The following is a 24,251-nucleotide window of genomic DNA, read 5'->3' on the forward strand; positions in this document are numbered from 1 at the left end:
CCTACAAAGCCTTTAAATTTTAGTTCTCTCCTTAGCTACAAATATTTTATGTGCTGCTACAAGCCATCAAAGTAATTTAAATCATCTGCAGAACAGCTCCAGACTTATGCTCCTGAGCATTTGAAGGGGGAGAAAAAAAGCCCTGCATCCCATTTCTTATAGTTATTTAGGGCTTTTTTTGGGACTAAAAATATCTGCATAGAAATAGATGTTTCCGGTTAAAGGCATATATATAATTTTTGGTTCAATTACATACACTTTACCGGAGTGTTGCTAAGCTGCAGCATGGCCGCAGAGCACTATGGCAGAGAGTCTGGGCTGTGAAGGGCTGCTAGAGGTGCAAGCTGACTAAGCTTTCACCAATGGTAGACAGCTTCCTCCATTGCTAAAAAGGCAGCTGCTGGTTCTCCCAGAACTCAAGGTCAGTTTACTCCTGCCAGTTCAAAATTTTCCAGGCCTGGGACCTCTGGAGGACATGGGGAAAAGCTTCAACAGTGTTGACATCAGGAAAGTTAATGCTTCTGTCTCCTTCCCCATACAAAATATCACACAGGAAAACTTGATATTTCCATTCAAATTCCTCAAACTGGCTACTGTAGTTCCTCTCCCTTCCCCAGTGCCCTTGGTCGTCTGATGATCAAACCCATAAGAAGAAGACAATTCGAGCATCAGCTTCTCTAATGCCCACTGCAACGAATCAGCAACACAATGTGCAGGTGCGAAATAAGCCCAACTTCCATGTGTGAGGTCTTACACGACAACTGGTGGAGTCATTCATATTAGGTGGAGTCATCTGTATGGGATAAAATCACCTATATGACACAGAGGAAAGCTGATAAACTCCGCTGGGATGCCCAGTTCTCAAGAAGCAAGGGTTCACAGGCACCTTCTTTCAGACTCTTCAAAGGCCACATGCAGCAGGAACGTTCAATCAGAAGGTCAGATGAGACTTATTCTAAAGGAATCCTCGCTCTTCTCTCCACTGTAATACATGTAGGTTAAACTAAAGCAGTCAGCAGCAGCTGCTGCGTTCTACAGATATGCTCCTATCACGTCATGCAAGTGCTACTGTACACATAGCCAGTGATGCAGCTACAGGTGCAACCTAGCAAGACATCAAGGGAAGAAGTAGCATGAAAAGAAATTGTCACATTCCTATGTGACAATAGGAATGACTACTGAATCCCATTAAAGTTTTGAAAAGTTTATGAATGTTAACCCCAGTATTTTGACCCAGTCCAAAATCTAGTATTTATATCCTGTTCACCCAGATTCTCGCCTTATTTCCAACTGGAAACATTACAGATCAGTTTTTTTCCTGTGGTGTTGTTGAATGCATTTGAATTACTCTCTCATTTCATCATGTTTCATCTCCTAAGAGGAATTTCTGGACTGAACCAAAGAATTGTTTAATATAATTTATATCCATTGATGAAGTGCTCTGTAAGGAAAGACAAACTATTATTAAGAATGTGTAAATCTGTCCCCATAACACTAGCCTATACAAAAATTCTAGACAGTTTTTGGAGGAGAGAGAGAGGGAAGAGCTTGATTAGCTGGGCAAAGCAATTAGCTATCAAATATATCTATTCAGAAGGTAAAACACAGTAGCACATAAGACTGGAACCTTCGAATGTGGCAATCAATTTAAGTAAGGTGAAGAGAGCGCTTGGCCTAACACACTGTTCATAGCCAAGGTTAGGACAATATCTGCCACATTAGACCAATACCTGACATATTAGAGGCTCTAATGTATATGATAATTTTAATTATATTACTAACAAAAACCTGACAGTTGAAACTCATATAGTGAAAGCAACACTGGTGGCATGAAACACTTAACTCTGCTTACTGCCTTGGTGGTTTAAGTGACTCTAAAGTGGAAAAAAAACCTGCCGTGTACTGAGGCACTGACATAGAAAAAATGTGTCATGGCAGAAAAAATTCTTTTGGAATTGAAACAGAAGGTAATACTATCTGTTTTATTGGGTTTTTAAGAAAAAAGAAGGTCGTCCCATAATGATCCTGGTCTGACCTTAACTGTGCACTTAAAGAAAACACTTTGAAGAAGGCAGATAAATTGTGAAAATTTTATGGTTTTTTTAATACTTAGGAAATTATGTTCTCAGAAGATACTCATAGCACTATATTGCAGGATACTTTAATAGCAGTTACACAGAATATGAAGTGAATGGAATGTATCAATTTATATGAACACATTATAACATTCAACTCAGTCCAACCACAGAACCGTGAACCAGGAACCAGAAGCTTCTATTCTTTGATTTCACAGAAAAAACCTACATCTTGGTAGTACGTATCTTGTAACACTTCTAAAGGTCATATAAGTATCCATATACTGCTGAAAGAATACACATATTCTTTTGGGATTTTATAGTATCTTAGACTACCATAAATTATAGATTCACAGATTACAAAGTATTTTACCAATTTTACGATGTTCACAAACATGATGAACTTTCATTGAATCAGGGAGAATATGGATTAATTTACGCAACTCTTCATACTGAGATGTATTTTTATAATATGTTTACCAAATGAAAAGGACAAGTGAGGAGCTTCTGACTGAAGTAGGAATGCAACATTTTATTTTCTATTGGTTTGTTTATTAGCTTTTGTTTATCGGTCCCCTGAGATGCAAAGTCACTTTTTTTTTAACTTCCTCCTTTCATCCAGAGTTGGATACCAGCTGGTAGTCTTCTTGATATTATAATAAAAACACATGGATTGAGCTAGAAATGAGAAATAGCCTTTGATTGCTTTAAGTACTTCTTCCTTTTTTGTATGCTTTCAAGCCCTCTGCAAAGAAACATCAGTGAATACAGAAAAGTTTAAGAAAGAAGGTAAAATGTTCCAAATAAAAATTGCATAATTTGAATTCATAAGCTTTATGATTGCTTATTTTATTTTTTCATTATTTATTTTTTGGGGTTTTTTTAAATTGAGATTACACTATGTTCTGTTCACCTTCACAGAGAAGGCAGGTCCTTTCTAAGTACAAAGGAAAAACTCGGGGATCAAGTGAGGGGAAGAAGAACCTTGAGCCAACTCCACATTCCCAGCAGTCCAGATGACAAAGAGAGCAAGAATACCTGGCTAATTGCAACAGTGGTTAAACACTTTCCAGTGCAGAACAGGCTAAGGCCCCTGATGTGAAACACCTGTACGAGCTCAGTTCTAACATAGTAGCACTATGCTGAACAGTATTTAATTATACACAGAAATTAATACAGGTGTGCACATCCTCCTATAGCCTCCCTATAAAGCACATACACACAAATGCCCACAAACACAGAGCAATACAGTAGTGAAGAAAATTTCCTTTCCCTTCTATGGGGGGGAATTTATCCTTTCCCTTCTAGGCAATAAAATAGATCTCCAGCTCTCACTAAAAGCTTATTCACAGTTCTCTAACATTCATATTTTTTGCCTTGGCAAAATAATGATCAATGCAGAGCTCTCAAGCATAAAAAAAGTCTTCTAAGCAGCAAAGTGAATTTCACATTACATTTCTGAAAAGCAGAATAAATGAAAGGTTTAAACATGACATACAAAAAGGAGATATCAGCAAGCTAAGTTTTTGAGACTACAAACACATATACAACAAGCATACATCAGGACTGGTTTCGAGTTTACATACTGTGTGCAAAATCAGCTATGTTTATCACTGCAAAACAAGAAATTTTACTCCTTTCTTTGTGGCAATTAGCAATAGGCATATATTGTTATTTCCCAGTATCTTTCTGTCACCTAATCAGTATGTGTATGTGCCTCTACATTCTCATCCTTTTGCACTTACTCCTTACAGTCATCAAATGGAGTGGAAAATCAATGTCTAGAATGACCCTTCCTAAAATCAGTATCCTGTGACCTGAATGAAACAGTGTGAATTGCCAGGTGGGCAGTGCTAGCAGAAACTGCTGTTTTCTAATAACACGCTTCCTGAACACCACATAGAAGTTGTTGCTGCACTCCTGTCTGGATTCACCATGCATGGTACTTACGTGATGGTGTCAATCATATCCAGTCCCATTTCAACACAGCAATGGGCATGATCTGTTTTGGGCTGGGTCAATCCTGATACACAGTAGTAACAGTCCCCTAGGATTTTTATTCTTCTGCAATGATTTTCCTTTCATAAAAACAGAATGGGAAAAGTTTTACTGTTCATATAAATATTCCAATATTAACAGTGCAATCGTTCAGGGAATCTTTTTGTGGTCAGATGAAGTAATTGGCAGTTCATGAAATCTGGGTTCCCTGTGCCCAACAGCTGACATACACATATTGTTTATTTATTTATAAATAGACACATATATACTGGACATCATCATCCCTGCATTGTTCAACACACATGGGGGCTAACACTGCTTAAACCCATAGTTCTGAACAAATATTATTGCCTTGCCTGCATGCTAGGTCAGTATGAATTCAAGATTTGCAATGAGACTTCATTTCTCTATGAACCCAAACCAAAGGACAGAAACCAAACCACTACTGAAATGTTTGCACTCTGGGAGGCTTTTGTTTCAAATTCAGTTCAAATTTAACAGGAAAGATTATGTATTTATCTGTAAAGGTACACACATTTGTACATTACCAATTCATAAATCATAATTTACAATACAGTATGATTAGTATGACAGACTTGCGGATCAGAAGCTACAGTCAGTTTGCATTACCATCAAATTTATCTCATGTTTGCATGAAGTTTAATTTCTACAGCCAAAGATATCCGGCTAAAACTCTCCCATTTTAAAAAACCACTCACGACATGTGATGATTGCCACATCAATCTGAGCAGAAAGTTCATTTCTAAACAGAGAGTACATAACAAAATGCCTTTAAGAAAGCAGTACCTTTAATAAATTATGAGGAGACATGAAGAGATGATGGCTTTTGTAACTATACTATAGCAACTTCTACCCATTTAGACTTCGGCACAGAAAAGTAAATAAACATTAAATGAATCCCACTTATACAGCTGGGACTATGCCAGTAAGCACCATGCAAAATTAACTATTATGAATATGACGGGAGGGGATAAAAAGAAATTTGATGCCTTCCCCAGCAGTGTTCTATACAGGCTTGACTTCAGCAACACAGAAAGGGGAAAAAAAAGAGCGGTGGTGATAACGGAATTTAAAATTTCTGGAAAAAAAATACCTAATTATAGAATCATACTTGTTCAGTTTCTCATACAGGCACATATTCTCATCTGGTTTCCTGCCTACAAGAATCAAAGCCTTTCTGAGTTAACCACACTCTCCACATCATTACCCATACTCCAGCTCAGAAGCAATGGTTATGCCTACAGTGATCTTTTTCTCTCTGACATGTCACCATGTATACCAGCATTTGGGGCTCATTATTACACACTCTTCCAGCAGCAGGCATTCACATCTCTCTTTGTTGTAATGGTACTGAGTATTGAACAAATACTATCTAATGAGAATTACCTCTGTTTACACATGGAAGAAGTCATGCTACACTGTTTGGGACAATTGTTTTGTCTATTTCTTGTTATAAATTAAGCAACAAATTCAGATCTCAAATCAAAGAAGAGAGATGTCTTTATGGGTATGCTTAAGTAGTAGAAAGGCTTTTCCAATAGTGACTACTTAACTAATTAATTATCATTGCTAATACATATTTTAATGAATACAAGCATATTTTAAAAGGATTATCACCAGGGCCTTAAGAGTATTTCCACTGCCTACAGTTAAAAAGTGCTTCACCAATTTTACATAGACTTTTTTGAGATCCTTGGCTAAATGGTTTTATATAAGTAAAATAATTATTGATGCAAACAAAGTAATACACAGATCTCAAAATTTATCTTGACATAAAATAGTCCTTCTAATTAAAGTTTTTTGGACAGAAATTACTATGTTTTTTAATAGAAACCAGGAAGTTTTTTACTAGATAGCACTAATTTATACTGTCAAAATAAGCTTTTTTTTTGGGGGGGGAAGGGCAAATCTTGAATCAGTAGAGGGTACTCAGTAGTTAAAGCTGAAGCCTGCTTTCCAAAATAAATTCAATTTTGGCCCACACTTTAAAATCCTCTACAAGGCCCTTTTCATCTTCACATTTCGTATGCATGACTTGTGGCCAGACAATGTCTATTTGACCCATAGGAAAGCTATTCATAAAAACCATTTCAGTAACCTGGGGTGAACAATACATATGTGTTAATCAATCAGTGCTTTCTCCTAATAGTGTGTATCTCCCACATGGCTCATTTCTAACAACTTGGTAAAAGCCTGGTAGGCAGTTTAAGAATGAAAAAAAAAAAACAACAGAGTTTAATCCATTACCACTTTTCCAAGTCAATTTATTATTTGTGCAGGAGAGAAATAAAAGAAAATAATTGCTACAGTATTTTCTGGAAAGATATTTATCTTGATGGAAGACATATGGCTAAACAACCACTCTGCTTGTTCCTTATCAGATGTTATCCTCACTGTCCTGATTTTTAATAGTCAATTAATAAACAGTAATCTCTAGAAAAATTGTTTGTTTTCTTTTGTTTTTTTTCTTGACATGTAAGGCAGACTTCCAGGAAAGAGTCACAGTACAGCTTTGTAAAAGCAAGCTTTTTAAGGATTGATAAGCAAATTAATAAAACAACCCCCTTCTCTCTCATTTTGCTTCCTCAGCAACTTCCAAAGACGCTCCTGACTCGTCAATATTTTTCACATTTGTGACGGTGTAGAATTCAAGTATTTAGTTACAAATTCTAATTACAATTGATAGAAGCAATGGCTGTTTAGAAACAACTGATAATTTGTTTTTATGCACATGCTAGAAAGTACTAGAGATTGCTAGCATTGTGTTAGCCAGGCAGCTTGCCCACCTGTGGTGCCTTACTAAGATGTTTCCAAGTGGAAATCCCTCCGGCACTACTGTCAGTCATAAGATTTGTCAGTGTGTAGTGGAAGCCCAGCTTGGAAAGCAGAGGATATTTCAAAGTCGCTAAGAGCTTTCTTTACACTTTCAGACAAGCACTTTGTAAAGCAGTTCATTCTATCCATCTGCTAGGTAGAACAAAGGAAGGGGGGGTTCTGTTTCAAACAACTGGGGTTTTGCTGTTGTTGCAGTTCTTTATTTAATACATTTTGCAGAAAGAGTGAAGTCTGTCAACTTAGACTGAAATATTGAGAATTCAGACCATTAACTCCACATTCTTGTATTATAGAAGTCAAATGTTGTTTTGTATATTCAGGATATGGTTATTTTTTAATAAAAAGGGCAAAGGTTTTACAGTTTGTAAAGAAGTTTTATATATATATATTTATGTGTATATATATATAGGTTGTCTCAAAGAAATATCAGAGAGGCTGTCAGACTTCTCCCAGCAAAACACATAAGCATAAGCAGACAGTCAGATGTTCTCTAGAACAGAGAGATTGTATGGAATAAGTGCACAGTCTTCTAAAGGAGGATCTTTCTCAGACATTAGATTGCAACAATCCTTGTTGTCACTGCTGGGATTGTTGCTTTTTGGTTTTTTTTAACAGGCTATCTAAGTAAGTGTTACATGAACAGATCCAAAGTCAGGATCAACTTTTATTACTTGTAATGCTGTCTGGTAGGAGAAGAGCCTCTTTAAAGTTTTCATTTTAGAGATGGCAGACACTAATGCCAGAAAGAGTCCCTGGTTTTCCTTCTGTCACCACAACAATCTATGTATTTCTACATACTCGTGTGTCATCATGGTATGTGACACCTATCAAAGTGAGCCAAAAAGGAAAGTCAGACTTTAATTTTAAAAAGCAAAATTTTAAAAGCTAAACGTTGAGCTCTGTCTTGTAACTCCACTAACTGCAGTGGAATTGCCCAAAGGATGAATCCTACCTTGTGTGACTTAATTGCAATATATTTTATGCTTATTATATGCACCCATATCTTTGTCAGCAAGCCTGCTAGCAACCTGATTTGCAGGTGTGCTTTTCAGACTTTTACTGTCCTACCCTCCTGGAATCACAGTCTAAAAGTGGGAGGGAATTTAATTATCCATAAATTAGAAAGACACATTTTTGCCATTCCTAATAAAAACTGCATCACCTAAGGTACATAAAAAGGTTCTTTACCATATCCAGCCAATTTGGATTTAATTATGCTTTGCAGAGTAAGAGAAAAGATTAATAAGGCCTACAAAAAGATGCATAAGCAGTGATTCCCATTTCCCCTACTCAGACCCTACTGGTCTTACACTGCCTCAGAATGGTATCGACATGAGCAGTGACAACATCTAGTTTTGTTTAGGCTAGAAAAATGTGAACAGGAGTTTGGTCAGTATCTACAATGCTTAGTGATTGCAAAGTTAGGGTCTTATAAAGAAAAAAAGAAAATAGAAAACTAAAACCAACACATGTTCAGGTTCAGCTATTTAAGTGTTGGGGCAAAAGGGAGGAGATTTATTAGGCCTGGACTTACACAAACAGCTTTAAGGTCTCAGGGTAAAGCTTCAGCATCCTCACCATACCTCAGATTTCAGCAATAGTGAGATCTCTGGATATCGCCCCTGCATAGCTGCAAATTAGTACAAGAGCAGCACTGCATATAGCAGAGGAGTGGGAGGAGGTGGATGCACTGGCAGTACAGGAAACAGCCCTTAAGCTCAAAACCCCTTCGTGTCTTCCCCATCCACTAACTGCCTGAAGCTGTTTGAATCTGTGGGGGGAAAAAATTGCCCAACTCACTGAAAGAAACCAGCTAGCTCAATGTTTTCTTCACATATTGAAGAGAAGCCTTGGGCAGAGGGAAATCTCCAAATGCAAATTTCTGATGGTTCAGTTTTCACTGAGAGTAGAATTAATTCTGGGAGGAAGTGATGAACTGGGAGAGTTGAAGAAGAAATATAGACTAGTTTCCTAGCTCTGCTGTCAACAGCTTCATCACTGGGGCCAGGTAGTGCCACAGAGGGGAATGGTCACCTTGCCTTACAGATGTTCAACAAGCCAAAAGGAAGGTCAGTGACCTCACGGAAAGGACACATCACAGAGGTACTTTTGTGTTTTTTTCCTTTTCACATTTGTCTTCTTTTTCTTCTTGGATTATCAGTCATTTTCATTTGGAAAGCTCCATTCCAACAGCTTCATCTGAACAGCTTGCTGTAGTCAGTTGAATTGTTTTTATCAGGTAGGTAAAGGGAATCAAATTTTCAGTTCATATTAGTCAGTATGGCATTATGTGTTTCAGGGGAACTACACTCATTTTTACAAGCTCAGGGACTCAAGCCACAATTCAATAATCCAGGCTAACCACATCACAGTAACAGCCCTTTCTTTGTTATTATAGTGTAAAATTACTATTGGGGGAAAAAGTGCAAAGCACCTCTAAAACTTCCCAAAGATGTAAAAGAATAATGAATTGCATTCACTGTTTATATCTCTTCACAAATTTAGAACTTCATTCTGCTTCCAAAGAAGTCTTGAGAGAGGACAAAATAGGATTCACCACTGTAACCACTGCAACTTATTTTCTGTGTATATAGCATGTGCAACAATATTTAACATTTATAGCACTTTATCCCAAAGTGCTATTAATCTCAATGGAAAGTTGGATTAGAAAGCTTTGAGTCACTATAGAAAGTTGTCATATACTACAGATGTGTATAGAGATGTAAAAGACACTTACAGAAAGAATCATATTTTTTGCTACATCCTCTGAAGATGAAATTATGTATCTATTCAATTTTGTTATAGTTGTTCATTAGATTGGAACAGAACCATAAAAACCTATATTTTGACCATCATACTGTGTAAATATATGAATCCATACATACATACGTGCACGTGTGCACGTACAACATGCAGACACACAGTTCTGCAAATTTGCTTATACCCTCTTGCATATATACACAACATATGGGATAAGTGCAAATTTTTTTATTCATTCTCTGGAGTACTGATATACTAACCAAGGTGGCTCAGTCTCACAGACATGGGCCAGACACCAGTTTTGAGCCCCCTCTGTCAAAAGGTTTGAATACAGACCAGTAGAAGATATATGAGTGTTAAAACCTTTTCCTGGCATTACTATTCCTTCCTTTATGCAAAGGTATGGTCACTACTCCAAGTGCCTTTGGAAGGACAAAGTACAGTGTTCTGCTGCTAAGGAAATGGTGAAGGACAAATCATCTCCTTCAGGGTCATAGAAGAAAAGGCAATGAATTGGATGGTGTTAGCTGGAAGGCTGTACAGTGTAACTAAGCAATACCATACCAAGTTATTAAGTTCGGTGCATGATGGCAGGGAGAGATTCTTTGTAAGAGATCACTTTACATTTTTGAGATTTACACTTTTTCATTTAATTTCCTTTTAAAATTAAACAAAACATAAAGAAAACCTTTCTATTTTTTCCCTTCAGCTCTGTAACTGTTCTGTGCATCAAAGAGTTTTAGCAAAAAAACAAAACTAAAATAATTCTATGGAAAGAACAACCAAGTGAAAGTCTTTTAGACTGTAGCACTATTCTCAAAAGATACAGCTAAGTGCAGAAAAAGATGAAAACGTGTTTAGATTCACATCCAAAAGGCTCATTAGAGCTCTACTTTGAAACCCCTTTCAAAGGACCCTCTTTCTGTGACAATGAAAAGTGAGCCTACTTAGGCTAACTTCTAAAAACCAACCCTATGAAAATCATAGAATCACTGAATCTTTAAAGATCTTCTAGTTCCAGCTGTCATGGACAGTGACCCCTTCCACTAAACCAGGTTGCTCAGAGCCCCATGCAACCTGGCCTTGAACACTTCAACAGATGAGGCATCCAAAGCTTCTCTGGGCAACCTGTGTCAGCATCTCACCACTCTAATCATAAAGAGTTTCCTCCTCATATACCATCTAAATGTACTCTTTCAGATTAAACCCTTTTTGTCCCTTTGTCCTACAGATACTGGTAAAGTCTTCATAAGCCCCCTTTTACATATTGAAAGGCCACAATGAGATATCCCTGGAGCCTTCACTTCTCCAGGCTGAATAGCAACCCTCTCAGTCTTTTTTCACAGGAGAGATTTTCCAGCCCTCTGATCATTCTTGTTACTCTCTTCTGGACCCACGCTAACAGGTCCAGGTCTCTTTTGTGCTGGGGGCCCCAGAGCTGAATGCAGAGTTTATTCATACCATCTGAAACTTTCATTAATGACAAACAGTAATTTCCCTTATCAAATTGGGAGTTTTTTTCAGTAAAACAAAAAAGATTTACCAATATGGTTTCTACATGTAGTATCCAAATCTATTTTAGTAACTATGTTGGATGTGGGCCACAACATGTGAGAGATTATTGAAGCCACCTTATCAGATAAGCTTCGTAATCAACTTCTAAGTATAATGAAGTGACATGGAAATTACCATCAGCTCAATTACATTGCAGTGTGCCAATACTGCTAACACACTTATGAAAATTGCCCAGCCCATTAGAAAATTTCACCGAACCCTGTCAATTACTACAAACACATTTTACCATTTTTTCACCCAGGTTTTGAACTGTGGGTTTAAAAATTGAAACAACTATTTTCATAACATTTAATGGAATAAATCCTGCAAATAGTAGCTTTATCAACTTACATTAGTTTTTGCACATCTGCTAGTCCCAGCATAAAAAACCTTGAGAATGAGCTAAATGCAATACTCCAGAGTTCGATTTAGCAGAGTAATGGAGACATACTTACTAAAGTAAGAGTTAGTATAGACTTAACAAGAAGAGCTTCTGCAGAGCAGTAGAAAATAGGAAAGGAAAACAAATTTGGTTACAGTACAGGAGGTGCCACAGAAAATGACTTGATAAGCTCTGATTGAGGAAAGCAGGTCATCTCCAGATGAGCATACATAAGTTTGTAATTTAGTAATGTGTTTGTGAAGTCATCACAAATTACCTACCATCATGGGAGCCATATAATTCATAAACAAATGTAGAAATATTCAGGATAGCTATAAAAAGGACAACATTTTGTTTCAAATGCTTTCCCTCAATTTTATTGGCAATTTTATATGCTGACCTTCAATAACCTACTCGTTTCTTGGCCAAACTTTTCTGTGCATTCCCACTCTCACAATAAATTCCTCCATATGGAGGGTAATTTTACAAAACTAGAATGTTAAATGTTTTTAGTCCTGGAGAATGAGACACGAATCAGACACATATGAGACAGTCATATATGTTAATTTACTTAGAAATGAAAAACGATTTTAGCAAGAATATTTTACACAATCATCATGACCAACATGCATGGTTGTCTCCTTCCTAGCTTTTATTAAGTATCCTTTTAGATTCTGTCTTTTTATGAAGAGATATATCTCAGGAGAACCAAGCCTAAAACAAATACATTATAAACTGCTGAAAAATTGAGCTCTAAATTTCAAGAAATGGTTAGTTTTCCAGATTGCAGAAATATCTTTCTCTATGCTAACTGCATAGTCAAAATAACTGGTTTCAGTACAAGTGCCCACACTTCAAGCATCTGAAGCCGATTGGAATAATCCAATACAGTCATATACAAAGATGCAAACCTCAGATTTGCAGCATACAAACTCAGGAAGAATTTAGTAATTTACCACAAGTATACAAATTATGACACAAATTGTGACAAAGAATTAGCATACCAAGCACAGTATCCTCTTACCTAAAACATACCGTATAATAGGCAAGATCTAATCTCTGTGCTACTTGCCCATTTATATGTTCCTACAATACTTGAAAGGGTGTTAATTTGGGCATGACATGGATGGCACAGAATAAGGGGTGGATAATGTCCTAGTTAGAACAGCTGGGACCAGTTCATCACTGTATGAGTGTAACCCAAAACTGTGTATTCTATAGCTTTCCATGCCATTTCCCAGAAACTGTTATCAATAGACCATTTACACCATCTGCCCAGAGCAGCCTGACTCCTCAGGCTATAAACTAGGTGTTAAGAGGCCTGCAAGAAAGGAAGATGCTCCTGTCCTCATACCCATCATGGAACTCCCTGCCCTGAGGGAGGTACTGGGCATTCCTGCCTGAACTGGAGAATATATAATCTTGGGGTCTTGGGACTTTTTTTAACCACTCGTGGGATCCAGAGGAAGACTGCAGACCACCACTCTCAACCAGACTGCAACCACCACTCTTGACTGGACTGCAACCACCACTTTTTAACCAGACTGCAGTCACCACTCTCGACTGGACTGCAATCACCACCCTTGACCAGACTGCAACAGCACTCTCACCAACAGGTTTTCCCCTCTCCTTTTACTTTGGACTCAGGGGGCTCAACGAACACCACTCTGTTCATGCCCCAGGGTGCTGGGTTATATATTTGGGTTTTGTGGGTTAAAACCAATTGTTTGTCTGTATAATCATACTTATTGTATTATTTTATTAAATTGTTTTTCTCTCTTTTGAGTTAGGTCCATTTCCCCTGCCGGTTTACCTTTAAACCAGCACAACAGGGCAATTGTTTTAACAAGAGTTGTCAGAAACTGCCCCTTTCCAGTTGACATTGCTTCCAAAGAAACAGCACCACACAGCCTGCACACTCACAGATTGCACTTTAGTAGCCACAGCGAGCATATCTATCACTGTTACACTTCTCTTTAAAGTCCCTACAGTTTCCTCCTTAATCATTCTGAATACTAAAGCACATCATAGTTATAAAAATCAGCCCAGTCCTCTGTTTTGACCTAATAATGAATATCTAGAAGCTGCTTTAACCAGGAGATCAGAATCCTTCTGAAAAATTGCACTTCTCAGCACATTTCTCTGACTGCAGGAGACACAATTACAAGTCTCCCTTAATCACATCACAAGGTGCTAAGGAAAATTTGTATGTTCTCTCCTTAATCACACCTCAATACAGCACAAACTGAGCCAGAAGTACAACTAAATAGCAAATCTTCCTCACATAGCTGAAAGAAACCATGGGATCTATTTTAAATTTGGAAAAAGAATCCTTGGAGGCTGGGCAGAAAATCTAAGGCTTTTTAGCTCCTCTGCTAACTCTGAACTGCTTCTTCCCTGACCAACAACTGACCTCACACCAAAAGCTGTCATCTGCCTGGTACCCTGCCTTCAGGTGTCAGTGACACCTCCAGCTGGTAGCATGTGGCCACTTTTAAGGAAGCAAGCATGGTAGGCTAGCCATATCCCTGGCTTCAGTGCCATGCTGCACATGCCATAGGCTTATGCATTTCTGTGTGCACATATGAAATCTAGTGTTGTGTCACAGTACTTCCATGTTATTACATTGCCATGTGTTTCCTGTCTATGAAGACTCCATGAATGACAGCATTATAAGTTTTAAAAGAGCTTGTTAGATGTCTGGTTGACATTTGAAGGATGGAATTAAAATGAAATTGAAGTAAGGAGCCTATCTGAACTTCTTAAGCCATTTAAGCTCTTACCAATGACTATCCACATGGAAGTCCATTTTACTTCTACAGTATCCATCTATGAAGCACTCTGGGCTGGGGACCTGTGGTCTCTATGAGACACTGCCAGTAGTTCCAGTAATTAATTGATTACACAAAGGCTTATGAATACGTATAAATTCATATAAAAACCCCCTATACCTCCATTGCATCTCTACTCAGCATCTAAGTTAATCTTCTGCTTAACCTGGGAAAAGGGAACACACAGTTTCTTTCTGTTATGACTACTTAGTGCAAATCAGGACATAGCACTCAATCAAATGATAATCCATTGAACTAAGAATAGTTCTTTCTCAACCCTGGCATCTTGTGGAGCAGAAGATTTCTTCCTCCTTGGGGTATTGGGAGCTGTTTATCAAGAGGAAGATACAGACGCAAAATGTCCACATGCTTTAGATCTCTCCTGTGGAAGACTGCATCAAGGAGAAGTGAGTTTGGACTGAAAAAATGTGGATGCTGTTTATGCTGAGGGCCTAAAGAAATATGTTCTCTAGGCTGCGGCACAGAGTCTGAAGACAAAATAGCTAGATAGTGGAGGAGCATAATTTTTGTGGAAGTGACACTTCTCAGCAATGAAGGCTCTACGGACATGGCTGGCAAACAAGATAGATTTGACAAGTTCTGCTTTTTTCAAGGGGAAAGCACATTTTCAGCGTCTTGTTAAATGTAATTTGAAATAAGATGTGTGACTTTCTGGCACATCTATTCCTCTCATTTTTTGTCAAATTGTTCTTGTCAAATTAGGCTGCTTGGAGTTATAGGCAAGGAACATTTCTCTCATTTTCTCTTCCTTGGGGAATCTAGCACAATGTAAGTGTAGCAACCAAAACATAAGCATCAGTTATGATATGGATCCCATTTTGCCTACAATAGCCTCTGAAAAGCTACTGTCATTTCTGTGGGAAGGAGCGCTCTCTGTGAAGAACAAATTTTACTCTCTAACTTCCTACTATCACAGAAAGTAGTTTATGCCAAACTGCCAATATTCATATTTTCCATTATTCTGGGCTTTTATCCAAGGATAGAAATGTAAATATTGAAATATTTTCTCTATTTTGGTGCAAACAAAATTAATAAAGAACACTGATGGACTGCATGGAGGGGAAAGAAAAGTATATTTAAAAATAGCACATTTCTTTCCTAAACAATTAAAATAGACTGTTTTCTTTCCAGAACATTAATAAAAAATGGAAGCTTTAGAAATTCATGACACACAGGGCTAAATCAGTCTATTACATTTCTAACATATGTAACTCATGCATCATTTTTCAGAAGGAAATATAAATTAAATTGAAATAAGAATTTGTACTTACTGTAGCTAACTCATCAAATTTTCCAAAAAGCTCATTCAGCAGCTTCACCAGTTCTTGGGCAGTACACTGTGATGCCAAACTAGTAAACCCCACAATGTCTGCAAACAAAATGCTGTAAAGAAGGAAAAAGACACAGAAAAATCAGTACAGAAGACATCTTCACATTCTCATTATACTCTTCTATAGCAACAATGTGACCCTAAGCACAAACTCCAATAACCCCTGAAATGCTACCAATAAAGTGCTAGTTGGAACAAAAATGGCAAAGATTCAGACAAATAGGCATCAGTCTGGTGCTATCAACTGCTGTAGAGAACCCTCAGGCACTTTCAATGCCTACATATCCAGCTGGTGTAGATACTGCAAAGCACCTCATTTGTAAGCTCCCCAGTGAGCACTCCAGGAACACACTGAACACTTTCTCCTCTTTGCAGCTGGGATCTCCTCAGCTCAATCGCTTTCAAAGACAGTTTTGCATGGCTAGAGTTTCACAGCCAAACAGATAAACCTTGCATGAGGTTTACTAAGTACTAAAAGACAGGACTTAATAACTTGTGTGTAGTATCTCCATGATGTGGTCCTACAGTAGCTCCCTGTGAGGAGCCAGTGTCAAGCCAATATTCTCTGTACTATGCTGACTGGCTCAGGTAAATGTCCATCTTTCTATCAGTGTTAGCAAGGTTTTAATGTCCAACAGCTTAATCTGCCTTAACAATCCCTACCCCTCAGTGTTGATCAAGGGAGATAGTTGAAAGAAGCACGGGTACCAGTGTGATTGAGAGAATAAAAATTCTTGTGTAAATCCAGAGGCTTGAGAGAGTATGGTGCCATGATTCTTTCAATTCTCTAGATTCCTCCTTCTGTTGGCAGAGGTACAATGTCAACTGCGGGAACACACTGCATTTATCTCCAACACCCAGACTAGAAATGTCAAACAATTTACGCAAATGTTAATAAACAGTCCCACAATGCATGACCTTGGTATACACTTGACATAGTGTAAAACTTAACTTACAAACTGTAAGTTGAATTAAGCATTATGTACTCCCCTTCACCTCAGCAAACCTTCACTCTTTAGACAAAATAGCAATATGAGAAAAGCAGGCTTAATAAGTCTACTGTTTTCCATTCTCCATAAACAAGTCTCAACTCTCCTAGTAAGTTACAAAAAGGGCACTCCTGACTCAGACCTTGCTTCTATAATTTCATTTAACTTGGCAAAACTTTAAAGCGTAACACTCAACCAAAAGAAAGCATTCCATAAAGCATTGACTTAGCACATGCTAACCCATACCGCTTAAGAAAATCCAGCGCATTCAGTTCCAAGTCAGCCAAAATATTAAGAAGGAGATTAGGAGAAGAAGAAGTAAAGAAAAGGAGAGCTTATAGCTTATAGCTACCACCGGAGTCCTGTGAGAGTCCAGCTTCCACCTGTCCAGGTGGCAGGGTTTGAACAAGCACAGAGAGTACATGTTGCTCCTTTCATTTGCTTTGGCCCCGCTGTGGCCACACACCCTGCCCCCAGGTGGGACTTCTGATGTGCCAGCCAATCCTGGGCTGAGTCAGGGGCTCCGAGGTGCTGTATGGGCAGTGCTCCCACTGTCCAGGGACTGAGAGCTGCTCCAGGGCTGCCCCAGGAGACTCACAGAGGCTGGGGCTGTGGGATAGGGCAGTACCTCACCTCCATGAAATTCAACCTGTCCCTTCCCACCCCGCCAAACACACACACACTTGAGTTGGTCCAAGCCAAAAATTATTAATCTATTGTCTCACACCCTCTCACATACACAAGGCTCTGATATTCTGAAAATTAGCACTGAAACTCAACAGCTGCTTCATTTTATTTTAGCTAGTTAACTGACCAATATTATCTCTTGCACTTCTTTACCCATCTGTGTCCATCTGTTGCCTCTTCTCTTACTGCTTGGACTACCAGTATTGTGAGGCAGTGCCAACACTTACTCTTTATTGTATAACATCTAAAAGCACCTTGATCTGTGACATGAAGTCAAATCACCCTTATGATGTAATAAACTTTTTCACCCCTGTTATGTTCTGCTCAGTTTTTTGGAACGTAAAGGACACAGAAGTCCTTTATCAGGAGGTGGCAAAATCAGACACAAGGAGTGAGAACAGAAAAGAGATTTGATTTCTTGTTATGGCCATGAAATTCATAATGGTACTAAAGAAAGAAATTATAAGACATACAGTGCCAGAATTCCAGTGATATACCTCAAGTGTTTCCAGGGCCAAACCATATTTTCAAATACACTCAAATATATTCGAAGCCTAAGTTCCCACATTGGCACTGAAATTCCCTTTCCTTTGATTTGAATATATTAGTCACGCAAAAATACTAAGACCTTAAATTTAGGCCATGTCTAATATACTAAGAAAAGTTAAGACAAAGCAACTACAGGAGTGACATCAGTGTTACACGCCTGTAGATGCTCTCATCCAAGAGCAAAGTAGTCTTGCTTCACAGTAACTTAATCAGTAATTGCCATGGAGGTTCACATCCTCAGAGATGATTAAACTAGAGTAAACTACAGCTACTTTATTTATGCAGGAAAGATTCCTTATAATGGTGTGGTATACAAAAGGATTGTCAAGTAATTTTATTTAAAAAAAAAGTAAATGTTAGCATATATAGAAACAAGAAGTGAAAAGCTACCAATTAACAATTGGTTCTCTTAATGACCATTCAGGGATATGTCTCTCCCTGCTTTAATTCCACAGAATTAAGCAATTTAATTCCACAGAATTAACAATGCCACTGGGGCACTCTGGTGAAAAACAAAAAAAAAAAAAAACCCAATCTCAATTAAACTGAAACTAATAAAGAACGAAGAGAAATGAAAGTGGAAAGTGAAAACAAAGGACAAAGGTTGCTTCTATTTCCTCAACAACATAGCTTGCACATGGTTCAAGCACTGCTCTTCACAACAAGCAATGTGAATGTGTCAGTTAGGAGGGCTAAGTAGCTATTACAGTGCTGAGCCTGGTGTTGTCGCATTGCCCAGGGGCTCAGAAATGCTTCTATTCCTTCATCCCACAACTAAGCAAGGGAACATAAGCTAACATTGTCTTTGCCTGTGTGCTATACCAAGACCTCTGCAATCCCATGGTCTTCGAAATATTCAGCTTTTGTCCTGTAGTTTTCAGTCACAGAATCTCAAAGAATCATAGAATGTTAAGGAGTTGGAATGGACTTCTAAGATCATTTAGTCCCAACCCTCCTTGCCATGGGCAGGGACACCTCCCACTAGATTGGGTTGCTCAAGGCCTTATCCAACCTGGCTTCAAACACTGACAGGATCAGAGCATCCACAACCTCCCTGGGCAATCTCTTCCATTGTCTCACCACCCTCACAGTAAAAAATTTCTTCCTAATATCTACCTTAATTTCTCCCCCTTTCAATTTGTACCCATTACTCCTTGTCTTATCACTACAGTTCCTAATGAAGACTCCCTTCTTGGCTTCCTAGTAGGCCTCCTTCAGATACTGAAGACTGCTATGAGGTCTTCACACAATCTTCTTCAGGACAAACAGCCCCAACTTTCTTAGCCTGTCTTCCTAGGGAAAGTGCTCCAGTCCTCTTATCAACTTCATGGTCCTTTGCTGGACTTGCTCCAACAGTTCCATACCCTTCTAATTTTGGGGGGGTACCAGAACACTTTGCACTATTTCAAATGGGATGTCATGAGGGCAGAGTAGAGGAGGAGAATCACCTCCCTCTACCTTCTGGCTATGCTCCTTTTGATGCAGCCCAGGATGTGGTTGGCTTTCTGGGCTACAAGCGAATGCTGCCAGCTCATGCTGAGTTTTTCATCAACCACTACCCCCAAGTCTCTCTGCAGGACTGCTCTCAATCACTTCTCCATCCAACCTGCAGGTGTACCTGGGATTGCCATGACCCAGGTGGAGGACCTTGCACTTTGCTTTGTTGAACTTCATGTGGTTTACATCAACCCACCTCTCAAGCCTCTCAAGGTCCCTCTGGATGGCATCCCTTCCCTCCAAGGTGTGTTGATTGTACCACACACCTTGGTGCGGTCATCAAATTTGCTGAGGATGCATTTGATCCCACTGTCGATGTCACCAACAAAGATGTTGAGCAGTATCAGCCCCAGTAGTGATCCCTGAGGGACACCACTCGTCACTGGTTTCCATATGGACAATGAGCCATTGACCACAACTATTTGCATGCAGGCATCCAGTCAGTTCATTATCCACTGAGTGGTCCATCCATCAAATCCATGTCTCCAATTTGGAGACAGTGTCAAATGTTTTGCATAAGTCCAGGTAGATGACGTCTGTTGCTCTGTCCCATCCACCAATGCTGTAGCCCCATCACAGAAGGTCATAAAATTTGTCAGGCATGATTTCCGCTTTGTAAAGCCATGTTGGCTGTTACCAATCATCTCTTTGTTTTTCATGTGCTTTAGCATAGTTTCCAGGAGAATCTGCTCCATGATCTTCTGAGGCACAGAGGCAAGACTGACTGGTCTGCAGATTCACAGGTCTTTGGCTTTCCCCTTTTTAAAAATGAGGGTTATATTTCCCTTTTTCCACTCACCAGGGACTTCACCTGACTGCCACAATTTTTCAAAAATTATGGATAATGGCTTAGCAACTTTTCTCTGTCAGCTCCCTCAGGACCTGCAGATAAATCTCATTGGGTCCCATAGACTTGTGCACATTGATGTTCCTTAGATGGTCTCGAACCTGACTCTCTCTTATAGTGGGCTTAGAGTCTTCATTTTCCTAGTCCCTTCATTTTCTTTCCTGACTCGGATGGCACGGCTGGAGCACTTGCCATTGAGGAATGAAGCATAAAAGTAGTTGAGAAACTCAGCCTACTCTTTGTCCAGGGCAGCTAGGTCTCCCATTTCCTTCTGGAGAGGGCCCACATCACCCCTAGCCCTTCTTTTACTTACAACATATCTATAGAAGCCCTTCCTGTTATCCTTAATATCCCCGGCTAGACTCGATTTTAACTGGGTCTTTGTCTCCCTAACCTTGTCCCTAGCTTCCCAAACAATTCCTCCCAGGCCACCTGTCCTCATTTCCACTTCCTGAAGTTTCTTTTTTTGCTGAGTTTGCTCAGCAGCTCCTTATCCATCCGTGGTAGGTCTCCTAACATTTTTATCCAATTTCTTCCTTGTTGGGATGCATTGCTCCTGAGCTTGGAGGAGGTGACTCTTGAAATTTATCCAGCATTGTTGGGCCCCTCTGCCTTCAAGGGCTCTACCAAATAGATCCTTAAAGAGGCCAAAGTATGCTCTCTTGAAGTCCAGGACTGAGTGCTCTCCCCACTGCTCTGAGGATCTCAAACTCCCCCAACTTGTAGTGCTCCAAGGCAGCCTTGGCTGAGTGACCACATTCACTCAGCTCTTCCCTTCTGGTGAGTGACCAGCTCTTCCTTTCTGGTGAGCACGAGGTCAGTATGGCACCTCTTCTTGTGTAAGGTAGTGTCATTGACACATTTGAAGAACCTCCGGGATTGCTTGTGTCTTGCTGTGTTGTCCCTCCAACAGATATCAGGAAATCCCCCATGAGGACTAGGGCTTGAGAGCACGAGGCTGCTCCTATCTGCCTAGAGAAGGCTTCATCTGCACCATCCTCCTGATGAGGTGGCCTATAGCAGACCCCCACTATAACATCACCTGCCCTCCCCTTATTGTTTACCCACAAGCTCTCAGCTGGCTCCTCATCAGAGTTCCACACTCTCCAGTGGGTCACTGACACACATAGCTACACCCTGTCCTCGTGTCTCTAGCCTGTCTTTCCTAAAAAGCCTAAAAACCCCCATTCCAATGCTCTAGTCATAGGAACCATCCTACCACGTCTCCATGATGCCAATGATACCATACCCACACAGGTGTACACACATGCCTAGTTCTTCTTATTTGTTCCCTATCCTACATGTGTTTGTGTTTAAGCATCTGAGCTGGGCCCTGGAATATCCGGAATGCCTTTGCACTGTTCTGGGCATCCATTACAGGTGTTGGCAACTGACTAGCAGGAGTGGGATGCATAGGTACCTTCCCCCAACAAATTTAGTTTAAAGGCCCCTTAACAAGTCTGGCAACTCCCTGACCAAAGATAGTGTTTCCCTTCTTTGTCAGATGGACCCCGTCAACCCCCAGTAAACCAGATTTGGCAAAGCAAATCCCATGGTCTGAGTAACCAAAACCCTGATTTACCAATCATACCAGGACTTTATCAGTAAGTTCACAGAAACAGAAAGTTTGGCTAATCTGGTAAAAACTTAAATCACTTGGCTTTTAGACAGACAAGTTATTGTAAGACCCCAGTCCCAAAGCCTCAAGCTATACTGGGAGTATTACTTTTATATTTAAGACTCCAAGAGTTTGCCCACTGAACTTTTGCAGAGACTTTGGTTCTTAACATAACCTAAAGAGAAGAACACTCCACACATTTTCTCAGGAGACACTTTTAATTTTAGGAAGAAAACAAGAGTTTTGACGTAGGTTTAAAAGGGGTGACAAACAACCAAGTTAGAGTATTCCACAAAGCACTAACTCAGCACATGCCAACCCACAAAACTTAGCAGAATCAAACTCACTGGTTTTAAGTCACCCAAAATATTAAGTAAGAAAAGAGTGAAGAAAGAAAGAGAGATTAAAAGAGTAAAGAAAGAAAGTAATTAACAGAAGAAACAGGAATAAGTAGCTACCACCAAAGAATCCTATGGAGATCCAGTTCCACAACTGAAAAGACAAGTTCTGAGAAAAAAGGCAACACAGAGCCCCATCCTCCTCTATTTATGCACTTTGGCTACTGTGGCCATGCCTCCCAGGGGGGAGTGAGGGGTGGTGTAGCCAATCAGAGGCTCTAGGGGGCATGGTGTGGGCAGGCTCCCAGGCTGCTCTTTTTGATTGACAGCTTCCCAGCTGTGTGAGTTTTGAGATGATGGTGAGGCTGCTGGCCTCGCCCTGCCCCCCACATACACACACACACTAATTGGTTCCAACCCAATAATTAAAATACTACTAATAACTGATCCAATGCCTCACAGTTATTGGGATCATAAGTTGCAACAGCATGTCAATATTCTAATTATATCCTAGGGGGGAAAATAATCAATTAGAGGAACCTTGACAGGCTAGAGAGGCGGGCCTGTGTGAACCCTGTTAAGTTCAACAAGGCCATGTGCAAGGTCCTGCACCTGGGTTGGGGCAATCTCAAACATGGATACAGGTGGAGGGATTAGTAGGTTGAGACTGGCACTGCAAAGGAGAGCTTGAGGGTACTGGTGGATGAAATACTGTACATAAGTCATCTCTGTATGCTTGCAGCCCAAAATGCCAAATGTATCCTATAAAATGAAGTATGGCCAGCAGGTGAAGGGAGGTGATTCTGCCCCTCTCATAAGAGCCTACCTGCAGTACTGTGTCCAGCTCTGGGATTTTCAGCACAGGAAAAACAATGGACCTGTTAGAGTGTTGTGAATGTTCAGCCTGGAGAAGAGAAGTCTCCAAGGAGACCTTATAGCACCCTTCCAGCACCTAAAGAGGGTGTATGAGAGCGCCAAAGAGGGACTTTTTACCTGGGTCTGCACTGATAGGGCAAGGGGGAATGGTTTAGAACTAAAACAGGTAGACTGATATTAGATGCAAGGAAGAAATTCTTTACTATGACTGTGGAACAGGTTTCTCAGAGAAGCTGTGGATACCCCATTTTTGGAAATATTCAAGCTCAGACTGGTCAGGGTTTTGAGCAAACTCGTGAAAGATGAACCTCACCCTAGCACAGGGACTGGACTAGCTGATCTTTAATGTTTCCTTCCAACTCAAACCATTCTATAGTTCCATGATTCTAATTTTTAATAGAGGTTTCCTAAGGACATTTTTTTAAAGTTACCTTGAGGTGAGTATTTGGTTTGATACGCCAACAGCTATTTCTAACTGCTTCTGGTATAAAAATTCTGAACAAAAGCAAAGCAGCACTGCAGTGAGCAAGTTCAGGAAAGGAAGCATTGTAAGCAGCCATTTCTCTCCTCTGTCACAAAGAGCCAAGCTGATTCAGCACAGGCATACATTATTATCTCATACTCCTTGACAATCTGGAGCATTTCTGTGTTGACAAGCCCAGAGTCATTGCTCCAAGACCTGTATTCCTATTTACTCCCTCCATGATCCCTGCAAGCAGCATAGCCAGCACCTGTCTGATGACTGCAGCCCTCCTGCAGCATGGCAGGAAGTGGCTGCACCTGATAGAACCGGAAAGCCTATGGCTTGGTTTAAGAGATTTAAACTGCTTCCCAACTGTTAGTATTGACAGAACAATCCTTTTCTGTGTCACTGTATGGAGTATTCAGAAGGAGAAATCCTGCCAAGTCACATAAGAGATTTGAGAGCTTGTAGGTGGTAAATGTTCACTTTTAACAGCGCTCATTCATGTGTTTTGTGCACTTGATTAGTCCTGCTGTTTTCAATGGAGCACTTGTCTAAATGAGCAGTCTGCAAAATAAGG

At 39.7% G+C, this 24,251-nt stretch overlaps 1 protein-coding gene across 4 annotated transcripts in view; it reads right to left on the bottom strand.

Annotated features, from left to right (window-relative positions):
- Positions 1-24,251, bottom strand: part of ADCY1 (adenylate cyclase 1) — a 150,544-nt gene that overhangs the window by 49,936 nt on the left and 76,357 nt on the right. For all 4 annotated transcript variants that reach the window (XR_003533050.1, XM_027675962.1, XM_027675961.1 and 1 more), the window contains exons 4-5: positions 15,749-15,860; positions 4,026-4,153 (exon numbers count right to left, since the gene is read on the bottom strand). Coding sequence is in view for 3 of the 4 variants with exons in the window: in XM_027675962.1 (XP_027531763.1) it covers positions 4,026-4,153; positions 15,749-15,860 (240 nt within the window). In the remaining variant the exon portion in view is untranslated. The remainder of the gene's footprint in view (positions 1-4,025; positions 4,154-15,748; positions 15,861-24,251) is intronic.

Source organism: Neopelma chrysocephalum, unplaced genomic scaffold (assembly GCF_003984885.1).
Source record: "Neopelma chrysocephalum unplaced genomic scaffold, ASM398488v2 Primary Assembly neopelma1_26, whole genome shotgun sequence".
NCBI lineage: Eukaryota > Metazoa > Chordata > Aves > Passeriformes > Pipridae > Neopelma > Neopelma chrysocephalum.